Genomic DNA, 22,021 nt, shown 5'->3' on the forward strand with positions numbered 1-22,021 from the left:
GCATTCGCATTGGGAAGTACAATCTGATAAGAAAATAATGAGGACAACATATACACAGCTTGGGATTTCAATGTACATCCGAACACGGAACAGTTTGTGCGCGCCATAATAGAATATTATGTAAGTACCTATTTATAATAAAATTATTACACAAAAAATACGACTGCGTCGTTATTTCGCGCTAGGTAATGCAAACTAAGCGTGTTTGCGGTACGCGGCCCGCGTCGCCCGACTAGTTCCCCAGTTCCCCTCCGTTCCTCTGTACAAGTACATTCGTTTCCGTACTGTATAGATATTGTAATACTGTGATAGTAGAATATAGGATGAATAAGGTTAGATTTTAAATAAAACTAAATAGCCTTGTACTCAGGCGTAGAGGGAGAATGAACTATAGAGGAGGCACTAAAATGACAAGTAATGCGTGAGAGAAATACACTTATGACTATAAAGCTAAGAGCAAGCGAGACAGAAACATTGTTTTTTGTTTCTCTCATGTTATGCGATTTCTTTTGTTGGGGACAAAGGCAGTTTGTCCCAAACAAGCGGCTACAGTCCATTGTTTTGCTAGTTTTCTGTTTTTTCTCGCTGTTAAGTGACTTCAAAGTTTAATAAACGTTGACAGTGATCTGTTTTAATCCGACTTTAAGTGAAAATATGGTGCGTTGTAGTGTGATTGGTTGTAAAAATCGGCCGGAACGAAGATTACCAAATATTACCTTTCACACGTAAGTAAACTTATTTGAAGTATATTGTTTTATAGAACTGGATATAGTTGATACATTTTCATTAACTCTAATGTGAAATTATCTACAAATATATAATATTTTCATCGAAATAGACGTAAACATTTTTTTGTGTTATCCGACTAAATTACGAAGTGTTCTTGTTGTTCAGGACGCCATTTGTTTTTACGTAGTTTCAAATTAATGGTATAATCATGTGATTAACATTAGGGATACCAGTACAGGGTAAAATTTTCCCCAAAATCGTGAAAATGTTTTTTTAATATTAAATAATATGTTTTTTAGGTTTCCAAAAGAAACAAGTACATTAAACAGATGGATTCGAGCTACCGGAAGGAAGAACTGGTTACCAGGAAAAAGTCACAGAATATGTTCTATACATTTTGAGTCGCGTTATTTTCGAAAAACGAAAAAAAAAACCTATTTGATGCCCAATGCAATTCCAACACTTTTTACAACAGTGAGATATTTTTGTGATGCGTTTAGTTTGGATTTAAATGTTGTAGTTTAAATATTCATAGACCGATTTTGTTGCTACGTCTACATAATAAACAAAACAAGTTATTAATTTATTTTTATATATTTTATATATGTATTTTCTAATTATACTAAATCAAATTTTATTTTTTTAGGATATTATTGTTGAGCGACTGAGTACTGCCCAACAATCAAAAATCCATGGACCAGGTCTTAAGGTAAATTAATAATTTCATTGCACTTTCCCACGAGCAACAACACTGCACTATTTTAGAACTGCACGACATACCGTGGAGAGGAAGTTTATGTGGTGTTGTTGTGTGTGTACACGGCTCATATGAATGTGTGAAGCCTGGATTAGTCACCGGTTTTTTTACACCTTTTATTTTGTACATGGATATTCTAAGTATTATCTGATTCAACTAACTTAATCTTTTCAGGATGTTGTTGAGCTACCTAATACAAGCGAACAGCCGAAAACCCCTGAACCAAGTCTTGAGGTAAATTGATTATATTATAAAATTATGGTGAAATATATATCTATACTAATATTATAAAGCTGAAGAGTTAGTTTGTTTGTTTGAACGCACTAATCTCAGGAACTACTGGTCCAATTTGAGAATTTCTTTCGGTGTTAGATAGCCCATTTATCGAGGAAGGCTTTAGGCTATATATTATCTCAACAGACCAACAGGAGCGGAGCAATGCGGGTGAAACCGCGGGACATAGCTAGTTAGTAATAATTTCATTTGGGTACATTTTGTACATTTATGTTATTTGAATTTTCTGGTTTACCGAAGTTAAACTTTATCTTTTCAGGATATTACTGAGCTACCTAGTACTAGCAAACAGTCGAAAGCCCCTGAACCAAGTTTTGAGGTATATCATTATTTCATAAGAGTACAACAATAAATTAATGAATGAATACATTTATTTCTGAAACAATGAAGTAGATAGAGTATAGTAATAATTTCATCACGCCGGTGCCAGCGCATGGTGACAGCGCTTGTGGCCGATCACGGATCCAGGAGCAGGAGCCGCCGTTGTGAAACTATATAGTGCTCGCGCAATAACTAAAACCGTAGCAAATGTTAAAGAACAGCCGAAGTGATATCATTCTTTAATGGCGTATAGGAAATGTTGCCACAGCGTGGTTTTATAGCGTGACCAAAAAATATATTTTGAAGAGTTACCGTGGGAGCACTGTAACTGTTTAGAGTTATTTGTATAAGTAGTACATTTTGTCTTATTTAGGTACATTTGTGTGGTCTTATATTTTTTTAAATTGTAAAATTATTTAAGTTGGAATAGGCATCAAATCTACTAAAATTGTGAGGGGAATCTAAAGCCTGTAACATAGTTTTGAACTAATACATGCTTTAATTTCCCCAAATATATAAACTGTATTATTTTAATACTTTTTAATTAAAGATTTTTTTCTATTCTATATTTCTGTTTCCAGTTTGCAAAAAATAACTTAATATTTTTTTTTCCAGGTGGAAACACCGAGAAAAATCAAATTAAGAAAAAAATTAATAAATAAAGAACATGTAGCCGAGCAAAGAAAAAAGAAAATTGCAGTATTGAGGACAAGAGCGTGGCGGTTAAAGAAAAAGAATGCAGAACTGTGCAGCATATTAGAAGATTTAAAAGCCCGATGTTTATGTTCTTTCTCAGGGTCTAAAGATTGTCTGTGCCAAATTTCATCAAAATCGGCCCAGTAGTTTATGCGTGAAAACCATACATACATACATACAAACCTTTCCTCTTTATAATATTAGTACAGATTTAAAAATTGCGGGTCGTAGCGTTTGCGGCGGTACCGGCCAGCCGGCTATATATTTTATACCCGTGCGAAGCCGGAGCGGGCCGCTATGTTTTTATATACAACGTTCATAATTTTTCTGTAGTGTATTTACTATTTGGTATCAGCATTGCACCCGTGCGAAGCCGGGGCGGGTCGCTAGTTAAGTTAATAAATAACAAAATCTTTTCAAATCTGTCTTTTTCTTCATAAACCTATCTTACAAAAAAATACCCAAACATTTATAGATATTTTGCCAGTTTTTCGGATAAAAAGTTTTTGTAATAGTTGGCAACATTGACGTAAGGATTTGCCATCTCGTTCGGGTATACGCCGATGACGTCTCTATAGTTCATTCTCCCTCTACGTACTCAGGCATGATTTTGATTTTTGACATTTGTAGTTGATTTGATGACAGTGACAGGATCTGGACAGACGCCGATACTTGTCAACATCGCGTATCAAGTTCAAGCGAGATTTTTCAGTGAATTTAAAAGAATTTTTTATTTTTCATCCATCTAAAATGTTTAATTTGTGATAGAGGTACTCAAATAAAGCCTTAAAATGTCGCTCGAAATACCTTTGATGAGCACCGATGAGGTAAGACTTAACATATTCTCATACTATGTTTACGGCTGGAATGAAATGTCATCAGCAAATTTACATTTTGTTTTCATAATACTTTAGGTGATTGAGCTCGACCCAGAACAGCTACCATCAGGTGATGAAGTTTTGAGTATATTACAACAAGAGCGCTCTCAACTTAATGTTTGGATCAATGTTGCTGTGAGTATTCTTTTAACCTCTAAAATGTTTTGAATCGTTTTAATTTTTTCAAATAAAACAAATCTATAGGACTAATCTATATATTTTTCCACTTCAGCTTGCGTACTACAAACAAAAAAAGATCGATGATTTCCTCAAAATACTGGAGGCATCCCGTGTGGATGCCAACATTGACTATAGGGACTTTGAAAGAGACCAAATGCGTGCTCTCGACATGCTTGCCGCGTACTATGTTCAAGAAGCAAATAAAGAAAAGTCAAAAGACAAGAAAAAAGAGCTTTTTACAAAAGCTACACTTCTGTACACAATGGCAGATAAAATTATTATGTATGACCAGGTATGTATAGTGTATATATACAATGTTTTAAACGGCAAACATATTGACATTAATTATTTGTAGAGCTTGTTTTAACAGCACTATAATTTAATAATATTATTTGTATATAATTAGTTTAGAAAACTTTAATGTAACTAATTGAATATATTGATAAAATCTGAATAGCCTAATTTGGATGACTTTTAAGTTCAAAATCAATTTCAGAATCATCTACTTGGCCGTGCATACTTTTGCCTGCTTGAAGGTGATAAGATGGGGCAAGCAGATACACAGTTTAATTTTGTACTAAATCAATCACCAAACAATGTGCCTTCTCTACTTGGTAAAGCTTGTATTGCATTCAATCGTAAGGATTACAGAGGTGCTTTAGCGTTTTATAAGAAAGCGCTGAGAACCAACCCTAACAGCCCTGCTGCTCTTCGTCTGGGAATGGGGCACTGCTTTATGAAATTAAATAACCAGGAGAAAGCTAGGTAAAGTATTTTATTATTATCTAGTTTGTTTGTTTAAACACGCTAATCTCAGGGAATACTGGTCCGTTTTGAAAAATTATTTAAGTGTTAAATAGCCCGTTTATCGAGGGAGGCTATAGGCTATATATTATTACGCTAAGACCAACTCCTGTTGGTCCTGGTTGTCACGGAGCCCAGCTGGTGAAACTGCGTAGCACAGCTAGTTATACATAAGGTTAAACTTAAATGTGCAAAACAGTGTTTTCAGTGAAAAAAAATTATAATTCCATCTATTATATACCATTTTGTTTGATTGTAACTAGGTATTTCTTAATGGAAATTATGGAATATTCAGCAAATGTGTATTTTATCTGAAACATTTCCAGCTATAACCTCTAGCTTAATAATATAAGGATTTTAGCTCATATTCGTATTGCATTTTTCTAAACTATCAAAAATTTCAGGATGGCTTTTGAAAGAGCATTACAACTTGATTCACAATGTGTGGGAGCACTTGTGGGCCTGTCAATATTAAAACTCAATCAACAGGAGAGTGAGTCCAATAAAATGGCTGTGATAATGCTGTCTAAAGCATATGCCATTGATCCCAAAAATCCAATGGTATTAAACCACTTGGCTAATCATTTTTTCTTCAAGAAGGTGCAGTATAATTTTTATAATATATAAAACTACAGAAAGAAATGTACTTCCATAATGTTTGTTATTTTTTTAAATAATCAATTTAATTCATTGTTTTGTTTTAGGATTATGGCAAAGTGCAACATCTTGCATTACATGCATTTCATAACACAGAAAATGAAGCAATGAGGGCAGAGAGTTGCCATCATCTAGCCAGAGCTTTTCATGCCCAAGGTGACTGTGATCAGGCTTTTCAGTATTATTATCAGGCAACACAGTTTGCCCCTCCTAACTTTGTATTGCCGCACTATGGTCTCGGACAAATGTATATCTACAGAGGAGACACTGAAAATGTAAGTCATTATAAAGTACCAGTAGTAAGTAAAAATTTATACATAGGGGGTGCAGTCAGATCTTTACATCTTCAGAATTATCTTTTCGAATTTTATTTATTATATTTTCAAGCACACCTATTAAGTTATTTATTTTATATTAATTAAGTTGCATAATCTTAATGATAAACTCTCTTTTACCAATCAACTTATAAATAAACAATTAAGAATTCTATCTAATCATAATCATAATCATTTATTCACCATAAATACAAAATTAAATACATAGAAATCATTATCTTAATTTATTAAACATAAAAAATACAAGGATATTATAATAGGAAATGATGATTAAAAATATAATATGACCTGCATATCTATATATTTTTTGGAAAAATCTAAAAAGTATTATATCTAAAAATCTAAAAAGTATTTATACATTTATTTTCCCACAGGCAGCACAGTGTTTCGAAAAAGTACTTAAAGCACAACCTGGAAATTATGAAACAATGAAAATTCTTGGTTCGTTGTATGCTAACTCTCCTTCACAACTACAAAGGGACATTGCAAGACAGCACTTAAAGAAGGTCACTGAACAGTTCCCTGATGATGTGGAGGCTTGGATTGAATTGGCACAAATATTGGAACAAAATGATTTACAGGTAAGTACTTACTAGACTTATGTACTCTTTTAAGCTCTTTTAAAAGTGATGGCGTATTGAATTTGATATTTTAGTTTTATTGTATTTAAATGCTTTTTACATGCACATTTTTAAAGAATATAAATATGTATGTCATACTTTTTGGGTGTACTGATTGATACTGATTAAAATTTTAACTAAATCTATCTTTAACAAACAAAAGAAAAAATATTTGCATATAATATCAGGCATTAACCAAATTTAATTTGGATTTTTGTTTGTGTATTTAACTTTATTCATATTTTTTGCTAATTATAATAAAAAAATTTCAGGGATCTCTAAATGCTTATAGTACAGCTATGAAAATTCTGAAAGACAAAGTCAATGCTGATATTCCTGCGGAAATCCTTAATAATGTGGCTGCTCTTCATTATCGTCTTGGAAATTTACCTGAAGCTATGAAGTATTTGGAAGAAGCCTTGGAAAGGTATGGTTTATAGAAATAGTGTGTATTTTGCATAATTTTTTTTTTAGGACAAGGATTAAATTGGAGACTATCTTTAACCCATTGAGCCCCAAGGGGCCCGATCGGTCATCGACACAATAGATTTTCTAATGTGTCTATGATTCCGGGGCCTGAGTTATTAATAAAACACAATATCATATCTTACATACTTTAGTCTTATAAATTAATTATACTTAAAAATATTATTTTACAGAGAGAAAGCAGATGCCGAAACTTTAGACGCACAATACTATAATTCTATTGCCGTTACCACTATGTACAATCTAGCTAGGTTGAATGAAGCACTCTGTGTATATAATAAAGCTGAAAAACTGTATAAAGATATATTGAAGGAACATCCCAATTATATTGATTGCTACTTGAGGTAATATTTAGATTTTTGTACGTATTTAATAATGTCCGCTCTCCTAGGTTCTAAAGAGATTAAATCTTGATAAACAAAAAATACTGCTTCTGAAATCTGAGTCAATTGGGAACCTAAAAGAAAAAGTGCATTTAATAATTACAATTGCATAAAATTTTTTGTATTGTTTTTTAGTTGTGTTGGACTAAGTTTTTTTCTTTCCTCCTAATATAGCATTCAGTTAGTTTCAGTAAGAAATTACTTTCTAAAAAAGTTAGTTTTGTCATTTGTGTACTTAGCATGGTAAAATTAAAGGACACTATTTTTGTTAAATCCATTCGTTGAATGGGTTTAAAATCAATAAAAGCATGCATTTTTAGGTTAGGTTGCATGGCGCGCGACAAGGGTCAGATCTACGAAGCGTCCGATTGGTTCAAAGAAGCGTTAAAAGTGAACATAGAGCACCCGGATACGTGGTCTCTGTTGGGTAACCTGCATTTAGCTCAACAGGAGTGGGGCCCGGGACAGAAGAAATTCGAAAGGATATTGCAGAATTCGTCTACGTCTACCGATGCGTACTCGCTGATCGCTCTCGGTAAGTTTTTATTATTTGTTTTAAAACTAGAAGATGATGGAGATGATTTTATTTTTATTCTTTTAATGGTATAAAATATTTTTTTTTACTTAAACTAGGTATCTTATTATTTAATCAATTAGCTTGCTGCTTGGTTTTATCCGCAGACAAACAACATTTCCTTAAGTCATGTGTTATTCTGATGTGCACCTGTAAATTCCTTTAATTTTATGTAATATACGAAAATATAACAATTTTTCAGTTATTTATATTTGCCTATTCGCAGTTGTTTAGTTTTTTTATCTATTTTAGGAAATGTCTGGCTTCAAACTCTTCACCAGCCGTGCCGGGAGAAGGATCGCGAAAAGAGACATCAGGAGAGAGCACTCGCTATGTACAAGCAAGTGTTGAAGAACGACCAGAAAAACATTTGGGCAGCTAACGGTATTGGTTGTGTACTGGCGCATAAGGTGAGAAATCATGGCTTTTTTAAATGAGACACAGATTTATTACAATTTAAATTAATTATTATTATAGGATTTTCCATCATATATTAGTTTTGTACCCTGGTTACTACTTAATAAACATAAAAATACTAAAAGAAAAAATTGTAAATAGTATAGAAATAATAGTAAGTTTTTCTGCTTAAAAAATTCTGTAAGAGTAGTAATTTCTGTATTTTTCGCTTCAGGGTTGTATAAATGAAGCGCGTGATATTTTCGCCCAAGTGCGAGAGGCAACTGCCGACTTTCCAGATGTATGGATGAACATCGCACACATATATGTTGAACAGAAACAGTACATCAATGCTATACAGATGGTGAGATTATTTTCTTAAATACATCGCAAGGTATAAAGTGAAGTGTATGTTTTTAAGTCAGTTACAAGACTTAAACAACTTAACAGTATATTTAAGTAACTATTTATTTAAAGAACATTTTAAATGTCATGTTTTATAACTAGTTGTCTTGTTTATATTTTTCTTATAGTTAAAATGGAGGTTTTATAATAATAATTAGTTTAATTCATGATAAGCATCAATTTAGTTGTATGATGAACTCTTATTACGTAAGTAACGCGTGTGTTGCGTGCACGGTGCAGTACGAGAACTGCATCCGCAAGTTCCGTGCGGCGCACTCGGTGGAGTGGCTGACGTGGCTGGCGCGCGCGCAGACGCTGGCGGGGCGCGCGCGGGCGGCGCGGGGCTCGCTGCTGCGCGCGCGCCGCGTGGCGCCGCACGACAGCGCGCTGCTGTACAACACCGCGCTGGCGCTGCGCCGCCTCGCCGCGCACGTGCTCAAGGACGAGCGCTCCGAGCTGCGCGTCGTGCTGCGCGCCGTGCACGAGCTGCACGTCTCGCACCGGTCAGTCCAAATTCTTTCTGATTGTTATTTATTGTGTATTTTATTCAATAAAGAGCGTGTGTGCCGTGCAACATACGTGTCAGAAGTGAAACTTTTTTGGAAGATTCAAAGATACAGAATCGTCGCCTTACTTCATGACGTGACCTTGACATTTTACTCTCAACGCGTCTAAAGAAGTTTCACTTCAAAAGTCTATTAAAGTAACTAACCACTTGTTTATGTAATTCGCAGGTACTTCCAACGTCTGGCGACAGTGGAGAGCGGTGAAGGCGCGGAGCGGGCGCGCTACGAGCCGAGCGCGGCGGCGGGCGAGGCGCGCACGTGCGCGGACCTGCTGTCGCAGGCGCAGTGGCACGTGGCGCGCGCGCGCCGCCAGCACGAGGAGGAGGTCACGCTGCGGGACCGCCAGCGCGAGCAGCGGGAGGCGTTCCGCCGGCAGCAGGTAGGGCACGCACGAGCCGAGCGCGGCGGCGGGCGAGGCGCGCACGTGCGCGGACCTGCTGTCGCAGGCGCAGTGGCACGTGGCGCGCGCGCGCCGCCAGCACGAGGAGGAGGTCACGCTGCGGGACCGCCAGCGCGAGCAGCGGGAGGCGTTCCGCCGGCAGCAGGTAGGGCACGCACGAGCCGAGCGCGGCGGCGGGCGAGGCGCGCACGTGCGCGGACCTGCTGTCGCAGGCGCAGTGGCACGTGGCGCGCGCGCGCCGCCAGCACGAGGAGGAGGTCACGCTGCGGGACCGCCAGCGCGAGCAGCGGGAGGCGTTCCGCCGGCAGCAGGTAGGGCACGCACGAGCCGAGCGCGGCGGCGGGCGAGGCGCGCACGTGCGCGGACCTGCTGTCGCAGGCGCAGTGGCACGTGGCGCGCGCGCGCCGCCAGCACGAGGAGGAGGTCACGCTGCGGGACCGCCAGCGCGAGCAGCGGGAGGCGTTCCGCCGGCAGCAGGTAGGGCACGCACGAGCCGAGCGCGGCGGCGGGCGAGGCGCGCACGTGCGCGGACCTGCTGTCGCAGGCGCAGTGGCACGTGGCGCGCGCGCGCCGCCAGCACGAGGAGGAGGTCACGCTGCGGGACCGCCAGCGCGAGCAGCGGGAGGCGTTCCGCCGGCAGCAGGTAGGGCACGCACGAGCCGAGCGCGGCGGCGGGCGAGGCGCGCACGTGCGCGGACCTGCTGTCGCAGGCGCAGTGGCACGTGGCGCGCGCGCGCCGCCAGCACGAGGAGGAGGTCACGCTGCGGGACCGCCAGCGCGAGCAGCGGGAGGCGTTCCGCCGGCAGCAGGTAGGGCACGCACGAGCCGAGCGCGGCGGCGGGCGAGGCGCGCACGTGCGCGGACCTGCTGTCGCAGGCGCAGTGGCACGTGGCGCGCGCGCGCCGCCAGCACGAGGAGGAGGTCACGCTGCGGGACCGCCAGCGCGAGCAGCGGGAGGCGTTCCGCCGGCAGCAGGTATGCCGGTGGTGGACCTGCTGTGACCTTACGACCATCGATAAAGTCACTATTAGTGACTATTATTTCAGTGTACCCTTAAAATTTCTACGATGAGCTATCATGAAACTTTTTTTAAAAACTGACCTCAATTTCTGTAACTGTTTAACCCATTGCGGCCCGATCGGTCCACTACTCAATAGATTTTCTATTGTGTCTGTGATTCCGGGGGCTGAGTTATTAAAATAATTTATAAGCCTCATTTTTTTAATTCTTAACAATCAAATTGCATGTTTGCTATACATAAAACTTCCCACAAAAACACCATCTAAACCAAATTCGAACATACAGGAAGAAGAGCGCAAACGCCGCGAGGAAGAAATGGCCAAAAGCACAGTGGAGATGCTGCAGAAGCGTCAAGAGTTCAAGGAGAAGACGAAGAACGCGCTGCTGTTCGCGGACATGCCGACCGAGAGCAAGGCGAAGGGCCGCCGCCGCCGGGACGAGTACGTGTCGGACTCGGGCAGCGGCAGCGACCGCCCAAGGGAGGAGGGGTCAGTGTACACCATATGTACTATATTAATTACTAGCTGCTCCGCGCGGTTTCACCCCCGTGGCTCCACTCCTGTTGGTCGTAGCGTGATGATATATAGCCTATAACCTTCCTCGATGAATGGGCTATCTAACACCGAAAGAATTTTTCAAATCGGACCAGTAGTTCCCGTGATAAGCGCGTTCAAACAAACAAACAAACAAACTCTTCAGCTTTATAATATTCGTATTATATTACCAGACACACACACACGCATAAATACACGCATAAGCACATAACACATACTTATTTCTGCAAATATTCATGACCAAGATGGTTGGATGGATGGAGGTTATTGTCCATATAAGTAAATAACCAAATTAATAATTTTCCACACTACACACATTTCATTGCACATGCACATTGATGGCTTATCACATATAATACACAACGTTACTTGTGACATTCATGTGTAACATAATATCAAATATGTTTCCAATTCCATTTTAAATGTGTAAATCTCCAAAATATATTACATAAATAATTAAATAATGAAATTTGCAGTCGCGAGCCAAAACAAAAGAAACGCAAGCGCGAAGCCGGAGAAGGCAAGAAAGGGCGCGGCAAGAAGACGCGCGACCGACGCGGCAGTGGCAGCGACAGCGATCCGCCCAGGAAAAGAGGCAAGAAGAAGGTATGGCATATCTTTATTTTTTTTTATTTATCTTTTTGTAGAAATTACGTTTTGACCTGGTGGAAATTAATTGATGTGATACAAATTGTTCTGAAAGTGTAATTTTATTTATTTTTATTTGTATAAAGAAGTTTCGCGGGATTCACTTAAACACTCGAACACTATATTAGAACAATATAAATCTAATTATTAGGCAAATCAAATGTTTATTATGTGGGATGGAAATAAAACGATCAGATTAACTTTTCAAACCATATAAGAGATTCGTTAAGCCACTTATGTTAAGTTATTTATTTATTTTTTTAACAATTTTAGGGAGAACGGGGCATCGGCCGTCGCGAAAAAGCCAAAATGGTTGAAGAGAAGCTCAGCAGCAAGCAGCGCGCGAAGATTGTGTCGAAGGAAACAATCTCGACGTCCGAATCGGATTCAGACGCGAGTCGCAAGTCGCGAAGTCGCAGTCGCAGTCGCAGTCGTAGTCGCAGTCGCAGTCGCAGCGGCAGTCGCAGCCCGCCCGCTAACAAGGGACGCAAGAGGATTATGTCGGCGTCGGATAGCGATAGGTATGTGTTCAATTATTTTTATTTTTGTGTAATAGTGAAGTGTAATAAAGAGAATTAATAAAATGTAATTTATTAAAAAAAGTAATTTAATGCGTTTGACACAATATGATAAGGCTGATAAATAATATTTAACGTAAATTTGATTAAAATATTTTTTTTTTATAATTTTGCTTTCTTTACATGTTGTCACATCAACAATGTTTTTTAAAATTCATAAATAATATAAAAAATACTTATGTACTTCTCTATAGGTCTCGCTCGAAAAGCAGATCAAAATCGCGTAGTCGCTCACGTTCTGGTTCAGCGAAAAGTCGATCTAAAAGTCGATCCAAGAGCCGATCCAGGTCCAAAAGTGGTTCACGATCGAGGTCCAGGAGTAGGTCCAAGTCGAAGAGCCGCTCCAAGTCGAAGAGCCGCTCCAAGTCGAGGAGCCGCTCGAAGTCCAAGTCGAGAAGCAAGTCGAGAAGCAAGTCGAGATCCAAGAGTAGATCTCGATCGAAGAGCGGGTCGAGGTCGAAAAGTCCGTCGAGATCTCGTTCAAGGTGGGTTACCTTTTTTATATTTGTATTTTTATCTATGTATCTACTACGCCGTCTTGACATTAACAAAGTATATAAAGTGTTTTATATTCATTATAGTATACTACTTACTCGTTTTTGCCCCCGGTCTCGCTTACATTCGAATTGTAAATATAAGACATTCTTTACAATCCAGGCATTAGGAAGGAGTTCGTCAATACAATATAACATTTATTTAACAAGTTTTTTTTTTTATATCATAAACATATTTTTCTATTTTAGGTCCAAAAGCCGCTCCAAATCAAAGAGCGTTTCTAGGTCCCGATCCAGGTCTAAAAGTGGATCCCGTAGTCGTTCTGGATCACGATCTAGGTCTGGATCTAGATCTAGATCTGGATCCAGGAACTCCAGACCAGCAACGCCTGAGTCTAGGAAGTCTGTATCAGCTAGTGAAGACGAAGCTTAGTGTACATATGATTTTAGATTACCTAAAAGGTATCAAGTGTTTTAGTTACGTGTTAAAAAATAGTTTTTTTTCCTTACTTCCTTATCGAGTTTGGTTCACACAACATTTCTTTATATTCTTATTGTTTGTTTAATTTATTATAATAGACCAATAGCAAAGTTCAAAGTCAATTATTATCCAAGCTCGCAATATACAAGACAATATAATTAATTCTTACATGTTCATACTGTATACTAGATTTTTCATTTTCCTTCTGTATTTCATTCTTTTTTGTATTGTAAAACCTTAAGCGTTTGATATTGTAAAATAATATAATAAAAACGTTGTAATGAATTAATTTTGTTTATTTTAACCTGGAATATCCTAGAAATAATTATTTTAAGGTACATACATAATACATATTATTAAGATCTATATAGTTTATACATAATTTCTGCTATTTCACTGCAAACAAATTATTATATAAGGCTTGCTCAAAAGAAATTAACACTAACTAGCAATCGAGATAGCTTTTAATCGCTAATAATAAAAATAACTACGTTAAAAAACCCGACTTCAATAACAAACAAAAGTAAACAATAAAAAAGATTTGTTATTATTAATTACTACATATTATTTAGATGTGCTATTTACTAAAAAGGTCGGTGCCCGTTTTTGAACGTAGTTATTTTTATTTAATACTATTTTAGAGTATTTTTCAACACGAATCATAATCAATTAATTATTGAGTTCATGCCACCTTCCGATTCCATCATCAAATCAGCTCTATGTCATGATAATTTTTCATCGGTATCCAATTTACAAAATTTCAGCTCAATCGGTAACCGGGATTTGAATCAAAGTTACTTGCTAGATTTCAATTAATTCATCGAGAACAGACAAAAATGCTCATAAAATAAAAACTACTGGGTCTATCCGAATCAAATTTTTATGGGACCAATTCGAAACGAAACTATCCCGCACCAATCAAAATAAGAATCACGTAAATCCGTTCAGAAACCTCGGCGTTATTGGTGTACATACTTAAAAAAATATATATACCGGCCGAATTGATAAACTCCTCCTTTTTTTAAGTCGGTTAAAAAGAGAGAAACATGAAAAATGTTATTGTTATAGGTTTTCATGTAGAATGCCAGAATTGAATAATACAAATAAAACAAAATATATTAAGAATCGTGATGGTAAGTACGAAAAATGTTATTACATACCTATAACATTTTCGGAAATACAATTATTATAGAAATTTAGGTGTACTTTACCTATAAAATCTATCAATTGCGACGTGAAAGAGTATTTGAAAAGAAGACTAACTGTAAGGAATACAATTTTGCCAAAAAATGTTCAATGCGTAGGTAGTACCTATGCAGGTAAAACGAACTTATGTAATGGGACATTTCTTCACGATAAATTTTCCACCAATAATGTGCGAGGATGAGTAGCAAGGAATTTCTTTGTATAGAACTAATAATAAAGATAAATGAAACCTCGCCTCGCCCAGCACAGCTGTTTTTGTACATACAAAGCAAGCGAGATATGAGTTCGAGGAATGATTGCGATTTGCGAGGTATGTTTATTAGTTCTATAATTTTGAACAATAGACGACATTATGACAGCTTCGCAACTAAATTTTCCTCGCAATGCTTTGGTGGAAACCCCCACACATTTTCGCAGCACAGTAACATCCTCACACATTATTAGTGTAAAAGCACCCTTAATCTATACTAATATTATAAAGCTGAAGAGTTTGTTTGTTTGAACGCGCTAATCTCAGGAACTACTGGTCCGATAGCCCATTTATTGAGGAAGGCTATAGGCTATACATATCATCACGCCAACACCAACATGAGCGGAGCAATGCGGGTCAAACTGCGGAGCAAAGCTAGTAAGTAATAAATCATTATTTCTTTGAAACTGGGTTCCCTTGGTTTGAAATAAAACAATTTCATAAATATTGTATAATTTATTATATTGTATTGATACAATCTAAAGATTGTTAAATGCAGTTTTCGATAAAATTATTTTAAAACATGTAAGTAAACTATACAATAAAATTTTACAAACACTGTTACATTTATTAAAGCAAAAATATATTTCGTTACAATCATTGGTGTTTTAAATTAAATTCTTGTGATGAGACTTTGTGGTTTGTATGTAGATTACCCATTTGTTCTTAATACTAATGGTTATGACTAGACTCCACTATATTTTCCTATACCATGATAAACAAAAACAATATATTACGAATAGTAATTTTCATGTGTTTTGTTATATTTTTTTGTGTCAAAGTAATAAAAATTATAAACTATACAGAAAAATATGATAATTGAACTAACTTTTGATGGTATAAATGAACATGGCATAGTGCATTATATGGAGTTTCAAATCTAAACATTGATCCTAAACTAGCCCTACTATAAGCGATTACACAACCATTCCATCCATCCATATTATTTTTTACAGTCATGTGTGTGGTGTTGGTGAAATTTTCATGAAGAATGTACTTTGAAAAATGGCGAAAATTTATATAAGTAAATATGAATGAAATAATTAAAAAAAAAACTGTGCGTTATGAGTAAGTTTCTCTCTTCTTGTCGGTTTCGTAACGTGATAGGATTATTATGAGTAAGTAGTCACAAAAAATATATCGTTTGATAGCAACTGAAAACTTTTTGATTTTCATGAGTTTATTATATTTCTTTTTTTAAATATACCTTTCCTGCTTTTTAATTTATTTACCAAGTGACAAATTTTAGCTTTAGGTCTCCCACATATCCTTTAATCTTAAAAGTTAATAACACATTGACTAGATTCCGCTTAAATAACATGGTTTTTTAAAACATAACACATAACAGTATTTAAATAAAATTCTTAGACAAAGTCAAAAATTAATAGCATAGTATAATTTTGAGTAAGTATATAACAAAGAGATAGTATTTTATAACATAGAAATAGGAACAAAGTAAGGTCAGCATTTTAATAAATACTAAATTTATTTAAATAATTTAATTGCATTTCATCCACCTGTAATAGCTCTTATAGAGAAAGCTTTTAGCTGGCATAATATATTGTTTATATTTTTGTGGTAATATTGCAACAAAAATATGTTTCTGCTATTTTGATAAAGTTTCTTAAATATTTCATATTTGTGTTTAGATGCTTTTCAAAAATAATTATGCATGGAAAATAATTTATTTTCGATACATCATTATAAGTAGACATTAGAAGTACCTACAATGAGAGTGGTAGCCATTGTTTGAGGCTTTATTCTTACTTCAAATCTTACAATAATCTTTTCTCTCAATATTTAATTTAAACATAGTTAGATCTATATTATCTTCTAAAAGACCGATAAGTCTAAAATGTTATAATAAACTTCTATATATATATATATATATATATATATATAAGAGTAAAATTCGATTATGGCAGTTATCGTTAAAACCTTAGGGGGGTAGTACTGGTCTTTTATAGAGCCATCTAAAAAATGTTGTTGGTATAAATAGTTATCACAATATACAGATACATACAGTAAGGAAACTTCATACAAAATGTTCGCAATGGCTCCCCCCCCCCCCATAAAGCGTGTTTTCGAGGGTATTGAGGGGGATCGATAGTAGCGGGTGACACATCCACAGATTTTGAATATAGTATGGAAAAAAGTTTAAAGTGATGTCATTTCACATTAAATAAATATCGATTGTTCCAGTTTGTAGCCCTTTCAATAAATATATATCTGTATCGTATCTGACTACAAGTTAAAAAGAGACTATTTTTTAATTTCTATAGATATGGCAGTATGAGTTTTAAATTATGTTGACATATTTTCTACCAAAATGATAGCTACAAAAAGACCGCATCTATTTTTTACGCAATCTAGAAGAGCACGAAAATCTAAAAAATGGAAACCTTAAAAAATCTTGTTTAAATTTATGTGCATAATTACGTAAATATTAGGGAAGAAAAAGATAGATATTAAAATAATTATTGTATTTTTATCGATACGTGACTTTACCACTTTGTCAAGCACTAAGCCTGTCAAACTATTTTCTTTTTCATCCTAAAACAAAAAGGTTATATAAAAGGAGGTTCTATGTTCGTATAATAATAATTTAAATTTATTTTTGCATATTTTGTGTTTTTTAATTTAATTTAATTTATCGTTTTAAAAATAATTTAGTAGGTATACCTACATACAAGTATTGTTAATTCTGGTTTAAAATAATTATTGAATACTTATATGTATCATACAAATATCAAGCATTATAAATAATTTAGGTAGGTACCTACATTAAAATAGCCTTCGGCGTCCAAAAAAGACAAGATTTCGAAATATAGCACTGAAAAAAACGTACCTATTTACTTTTACAAGGTATATATTTTATTGAGATTGTTTCTTCTTGTAAATTCATATTTAGGCTACACCATTTTTTAATTTTAACGGGTTTTAATCTCAAAATTACCACAAAGTCAACTGTGAAAAAAAGCAAACAGAAATATACAGGCCGAATTGATAACCTCCTCCATTTTTGAAGTCGGTTAAATATCAAAAAGGTAACAGCCCTATAGCTATACGTCATAATTTCATCGCAGGGGCTTAGTTTCCTAACTGTATGTACGTAGTATATATCTGTCAACTGTGTAGTTATTGAAGAAGCAATAATTGAGCAATAGTATACAAACATTCCGATTTTAAATATTTTTTTTAAATTCTACTAACAACATTCTTTAGAAGATTTTTGATTAAATATATTTGAGTATAATATTTAAAAGCAATACATTTGACTAGATTATCTTGAGTATATTGTGCTAAGGTACCTACTGAGTAATAACAATAATACTACATTAATTTCTATGAGTTGGAAAGCTAGATCGAGTTTAAAATCACTTTTATAATATCTTCAAATATTCAACTACGTGAAAATAAATATTTTATAAACTGGATAAAATCTGAATGTGAATTTGAATAGGAATTATAATCTGATAAAATCTGAATTATTTAGAATATTAGAACAAATCCATAGTTTCATATCACTGATGCAAGATTAAAAATAGCTCATTAAATATATAATTAAACAAGATATTCGATATTAAGCCTGAGTAATATAACTTTTTCGTTAAGAAAAAAAAAACAAAATAATGTGCAGCACACTCCACACTTAAATACAATTTATACACATATTATATAATAAACAGATTATAGTAAGAAATTGCCCTTTTTATATGATGGAGTCGGACAGTTAAGAGTTCATACAAATATGTATTACATTTTCTTTTTTACCCACAACTCCCACAAGAAGATTTTTTTTGTTTAATGAACTTTATGAGGCACACAGAAGTTCATTTGGTTACTGAACAAACATTATTTCTTTCGATTTAAAAAAAAAGCGTTAAATAGATTTTTAGAGAGATCATTATACATATGAGCAGCAGAGACTTTTAAAAGCTATGTATTATATATCGACATTCCATATATTATTATAGAAAATAAAATTGTACCATAAACTTTAAGTCACGGCAATTTCATACTTAAAATCTAGCAAGTAACTTAAAATTTAAATTTCTTCTCGAATTTTTGTTCAATTTTGTGCGTTAGATATACCATTGGTATTTTCTATCGAATTTCGCAATTTCATACTTTATACTGATTAAATTTAAGTCTAAAGTTGTTCTTGATCTTTTGTAGAATTTTGTGCGTTAGATATACCAAAGGTAGCATTTCCATTAGGGATGTTTTGTGGGCCTCCGAGAAATGATGTGAAAGTCGTATCTCGGCTCATGGGCGGTTCCAATCCTTCTGATAATGGTATACAGTCTAATGTTGGTACTGTATATTCCCTGAAACATAATTGATATAAATTGAATACTTTAAGCCTTTTATGATTAGGTATTGAAAGTGACATGGATATTTTGTTATAGTTGCCAGGGTAAAAAAAAATACAAATAAAATATTTTGCTAGAATTTTATCAGATATAAGGTTTAGACTGTTCTTAAACATACACATATTTTTTTTCTCTTACTCCCTATTGTAACCAATTTTAATTTATAATAATTAAGTACCTGCTAAGAGGCTTTTTGTGTATTTATTTTAGAGGCAAGCTGTTTCTCCTAAACACAGGTTGCCCAGTAACCTAGCTAGGGAAACATTGGCTTGTATAAATAATTGTTTTGGTAGCCTTTTTATTTATATACTTTTACATGAATATTAATTGTATACCTATTGTAATAAATTGTAATTGTAATTATTGTATATGTATGTATGTTTAATAATAATAAATAAATAAATAAATAAATAAAATAAAAGACAACCTAACAAAAATCAACACAAAAATTGCTAGAAGTTTGAATGGTCTTTTGACTGATTCCTATATGCTATTATTATTATATTCTTATTTTATTCAGAGACAAATAACTAACTCACTAGAAATTTGTATTTGAACTCTGATATTATTATTTATTCTAACCAAAATATAATACTTACATAGAAACATTATCCTGCGATTGCACAGAGTCGTTCACAAGTTGCGGTAACACAGGCGCTGGGGGCGGGCGAGTGGGCCGCGAACTGAACAGAAACACTCCCACCATCGCCAAGAGATATGATAGGAAGTATAGTGCGTGGAACTGGAGCAATAACGTTTTTTTTTTTACATTCAGTACAAAAGGTTATTTATATGTTTTCTTTAAATACATAAAGTGGAATATATTATCTAGAAATGTGATCTAGTCAAGTACAATATAATAGCTAAAATAGGTACTTTGTGTGAAAAATAATAAAAATATGATAGCATTTTGATACCTATAAAATAACCTTCCCATTTCAGGTTGAATATGAATCAGTAATATGGTTGGGAATAGGCAAAAAAACCTGATTATTTTTTTTCTTCCCTTTTCTGTGATGCAAAAAAAATCCTTACCTTAAACTGAAAAATGAACATCCCAGCAATCAGAGTATAATAATCCGCTGATAGGAAAGACAAATGCAGTATAATTGCACCAGCGTCCCTCAACATAAAGCTTTGTAATATTTGAAATACAGTTTGTACACAGCAATAGCCTCCCAATTGTATGATAGTGTCCACTTCATACCAATAGAATGATATCAATTCGTTAAACTCCAGGAAAAATGTTTGTAAACAAGATAAAGAGCCACCAATGAGTCCGAGCATGGCTAAATATTCTGAGCAGGCTTGTGTTTCGAGCATTATTTCTTGCAGCACTGTTACTAATGCATATAGAAGTGATCCACCGAGACATAGCATGTCTCCAACTAACTGGTTCTTTCCTGCAATGTTTTATTGAATTAATATTGCATTTTTTTAGATATATCTTTAGCTTGTGTATTTCACTCGTTATAAGATATTAATCCTATGAAATACAACTTACTGGATGTACAAAATGAAATTTATAATTGAAATAAAGAGATTTATTTATAGTTCTAACTCAATCATACAAAATCAACTGAACAATTATATACTGCTCAAATTATTTCTACAGGCAAATTTCATCTAATTTAGTGCATATTTAGATATAGCACACAGCTTTAGAGCTTAAACCATTACTATAAAACCAAATTACCATCAGTAGGAGCCCCTTCCACATCAGCCCACACTACACAAACAACTGCCATCAAACCAAGAGTGGCACCCGCTACATGAGCCACACCGAGCCTCTGTCCCCTCCAGGCCCCACCAACTAAAGCCGCACCCACACCGCTGCAGGCTAGCAGCTGTCAGCTCAACACTGATGTGAACCGCTGCGACATTACTAGCAACCAGCTGGCTTCTACATCTAGTATGCATGCTAGGAGAACTATTAGCCATTTCCTGTAAAAACAGTGTTTTTTTAGCTTTGGTTATGTTATGTTGTATGTTAGTATACAAAAGACATAGGTAAGTTCCTGATAACACATCCAACAAATACTATTGAGCTCATTGTTATTCAAATGAATGTAAGTAATTTATTTTTAATTTTAATTCAAATAAATTAAAGTCAAAATGTTATGCTTGGTCAATCGAAATGAAAGATAGTTCTTAGTCTTCATAATAATTTGTCATGTTTAGATTTAGATTAAAATATAAATAATTCAACTAATTACAGTAAGTTAGTTCTAATAAGCTAATTTTAAATAAATACAAACTTACTTTGATAATTTCTTAACTCCATTACAAAGTAAAGACGGTATGAACAGAATAAAAAGAGCTAAATAAGGGATTACGAGTTGACCTGTCGTAGGAAATTGCCAAGTCGCACTTTGTAGAAGTGTTGTTAATATGCATTTTCCACTGAGTAATAGGGATAATATTTGACCCAGCACAATACTACGCCAAACTTTCCTGAAATAGTAATTAAGTAAATAAATTAATATTAAGCATTAAAGAACCATGCAAACAACATTTCATAAACAAACTATCCCGACCATCGCCCTAACTCCGAAAAGTACACCTCTACTTTTTCACTGAAATTCACATTCTCCATTGCAATTCCTTGAATTTTTTCCTTCTTGATCAATATTACGTACTTTGTACACAAATAAGTTTCTCAATACGGAACACAGCTAAAATTATAGCCATTATTTCTACAATTTATGTAAATACAAACCAAAGCAAAATATTATAACAATTTAATATGACATTGACAAATGACAATTGACACACCATTGACACACGAAATGCGCATATAACAGATGATAAAATAAATAGATAAAATATATAAATATATAGATAAGGTTAGCCGTTTATAGCCGTGCCAATAACGTGCACTCCTGATAGCTGCTACCTGATCGCGCGGCCAATGTGTGGATGATGCGCCAAGC

The 22,021-nt window shown here is 35.3% G+C and overlaps 3 protein-coding genes across 3 annotated transcripts; 2 read left to right on the top strand and 1 right to left on the bottom strand.

Annotated features, from left to right (window-relative positions):
• The first annotated feature begins 495 nt into the window (after positions 1-495).
• On the top strand, positions 496-3,187 carry LOC123697055 (THAP domain-containing protein 2-like). Its single transcript, XM_045643473.1, has 7 exons — positions 496-725; positions 1,029-1,203; positions 1,376-1,438; positions 1,661-1,720; positions 2,040-2,099; positions 2,717-2,879; positions 3,153-3,187. The coding sequence occupies exons 1-7, from the start codon at positions 655-657 to the stop codon at positions 3,185-3,187; spliced, it is 627 nt and encodes a 208-aa protein (XP_045499429.1). The 5' UTR covers positions 496-654.
• A 275-nt stretch (positions 3,188-3,462) lies between these two features.
• Positions 3,463-13,330, top strand: LOC123696801 (RNA polymerase-associated protein CTR9 homolog). The gene is made up of 19 exons (XM_045643167.1): positions 3,463-3,624; positions 3,712-3,810; positions 3,908-4,147; positions 4,352-4,620; positions 5,064-5,259; positions 5,364-5,591; positions 6,026-6,232; positions 6,544-6,698; positions 6,931-7,101; positions 7,461-7,675; positions 7,967-8,124; positions 8,346-8,474; positions 8,756-9,018; positions 9,250-9,460; positions 10,787-10,989; positions 11,532-11,661; positions 11,977-12,224; positions 12,476-12,766; positions 13,025-13,330. The coding sequence occupies exons 1-19, from the start codon at positions 3,589-3,591 to the stop codon at positions 13,206-13,208; spliced, it is 3,633 nt and encodes a 1,210-aa protein (XP_045499123.1). The 5' UTR covers positions 3,463-3,588; the 3' UTR covers positions 13,209-13,330.
• A 5,171-nt stretch (positions 13,331-18,501) lies between these two features.
• On the bottom strand, positions 18,502-21,817 carry LOC123696940 (solute carrier family 35 member F1-like). The gene is made up of 6 exons (XM_045643334.1): positions 21,626-21,817; positions 21,351-21,542; positions 20,785-21,032; positions 20,124-20,491; positions 19,688-19,830; positions 18,502-19,043 (listed from the first exon to the last, which is right to left on the bottom strand). Exons 3-6 carry the CDS (start codon positions 20,834-20,836, stop codon positions 18,866-18,868), a joined length of 741 nt encoding a protein of 246 aa, XP_045499290.1. The 5' UTR covers positions 20,837-21,032; positions 21,351-21,542; positions 21,626-21,817; the 3' UTR covers positions 18,502-18,865.
• Positions 21,818-22,021: the final 204 nt, after the last annotated feature.

This window comes from Colias croceus, chromosome 13, assembly GCF_905220415.1.
Source record: "Colias croceus chromosome 13, ilColCroc2.1".
Lineage (NCBI taxonomy): Eukaryota > Metazoa > Arthropoda > Insecta > Lepidoptera > Pieridae > Colias > Colias croceus.

Excerpts from the sequence above, each read along its gene's own strand:
- LOC123696940 (XM_045643334.1), bottom strand. The coding sequence starts at position 20,836 with ATGGCAGTTGTTTGTGTAGTGTGGGCTGATGTGGAAGGGGCTCCTACT. Across the intron at positions 20,492-20,784 it reads GGAAGGGGCTCCTACTGATG|GAAAGAACCAGTTAGTTGGA; the intron begins GTAATTTGGTTT and ends AAAACATTGCAG. Across the intron at positions 19,831-20,123 it reads TGTTCATTTTTCAGTTTAAG|TTCCACGCACTATACTTCCT; the intron begins GTAAGGATTTTT and ends TTATTGCTCCAG.
- LOC123696801 (XM_045643167.1), top strand. The coding sequence starts at position 3,589 with ATGTCGCTCGAAATACCTTTGATGAGCACCGATGAG. Across the intron at positions 3,625-3,711 it reads CTTTGATGAGCACCGATGAG|GTGATTGAGCTCGACCCAGA; the intron begins GTAAGACTTAAC and ends ATAATACTTTAG. Across the intron at positions 12,767-13,024 it reads CCGTCGAGATCTCGTTCAAG|GTCCAAAAGCCGCTCCAAAT; the intron begins GTGGGTTACCTT and ends TTTCTATTTTAG.
- LOC123697055 (XM_045643473.1), top strand. The coding sequence starts at position 655 with ATGGTGCGTTGTAGTGTGATTGGTTGTAAAAATCGGCCGGAACGAAGA. Across the intron at positions 1,439-1,660 it reads TCCATGGACCAGGTCTTAAG|GATGTTGTTGAGCTACCTAA; the intron begins GTAAATTAATAA and ends TAATCTTTTCAG. Across the intron at positions 2,880-3,152 it reads AGAAGATTTAAAAGCCCGAT|CATTGCACCCGTGCGAAGCC; the intron begins GTTTATGTTCTT and ends ATTTGGTATCAG.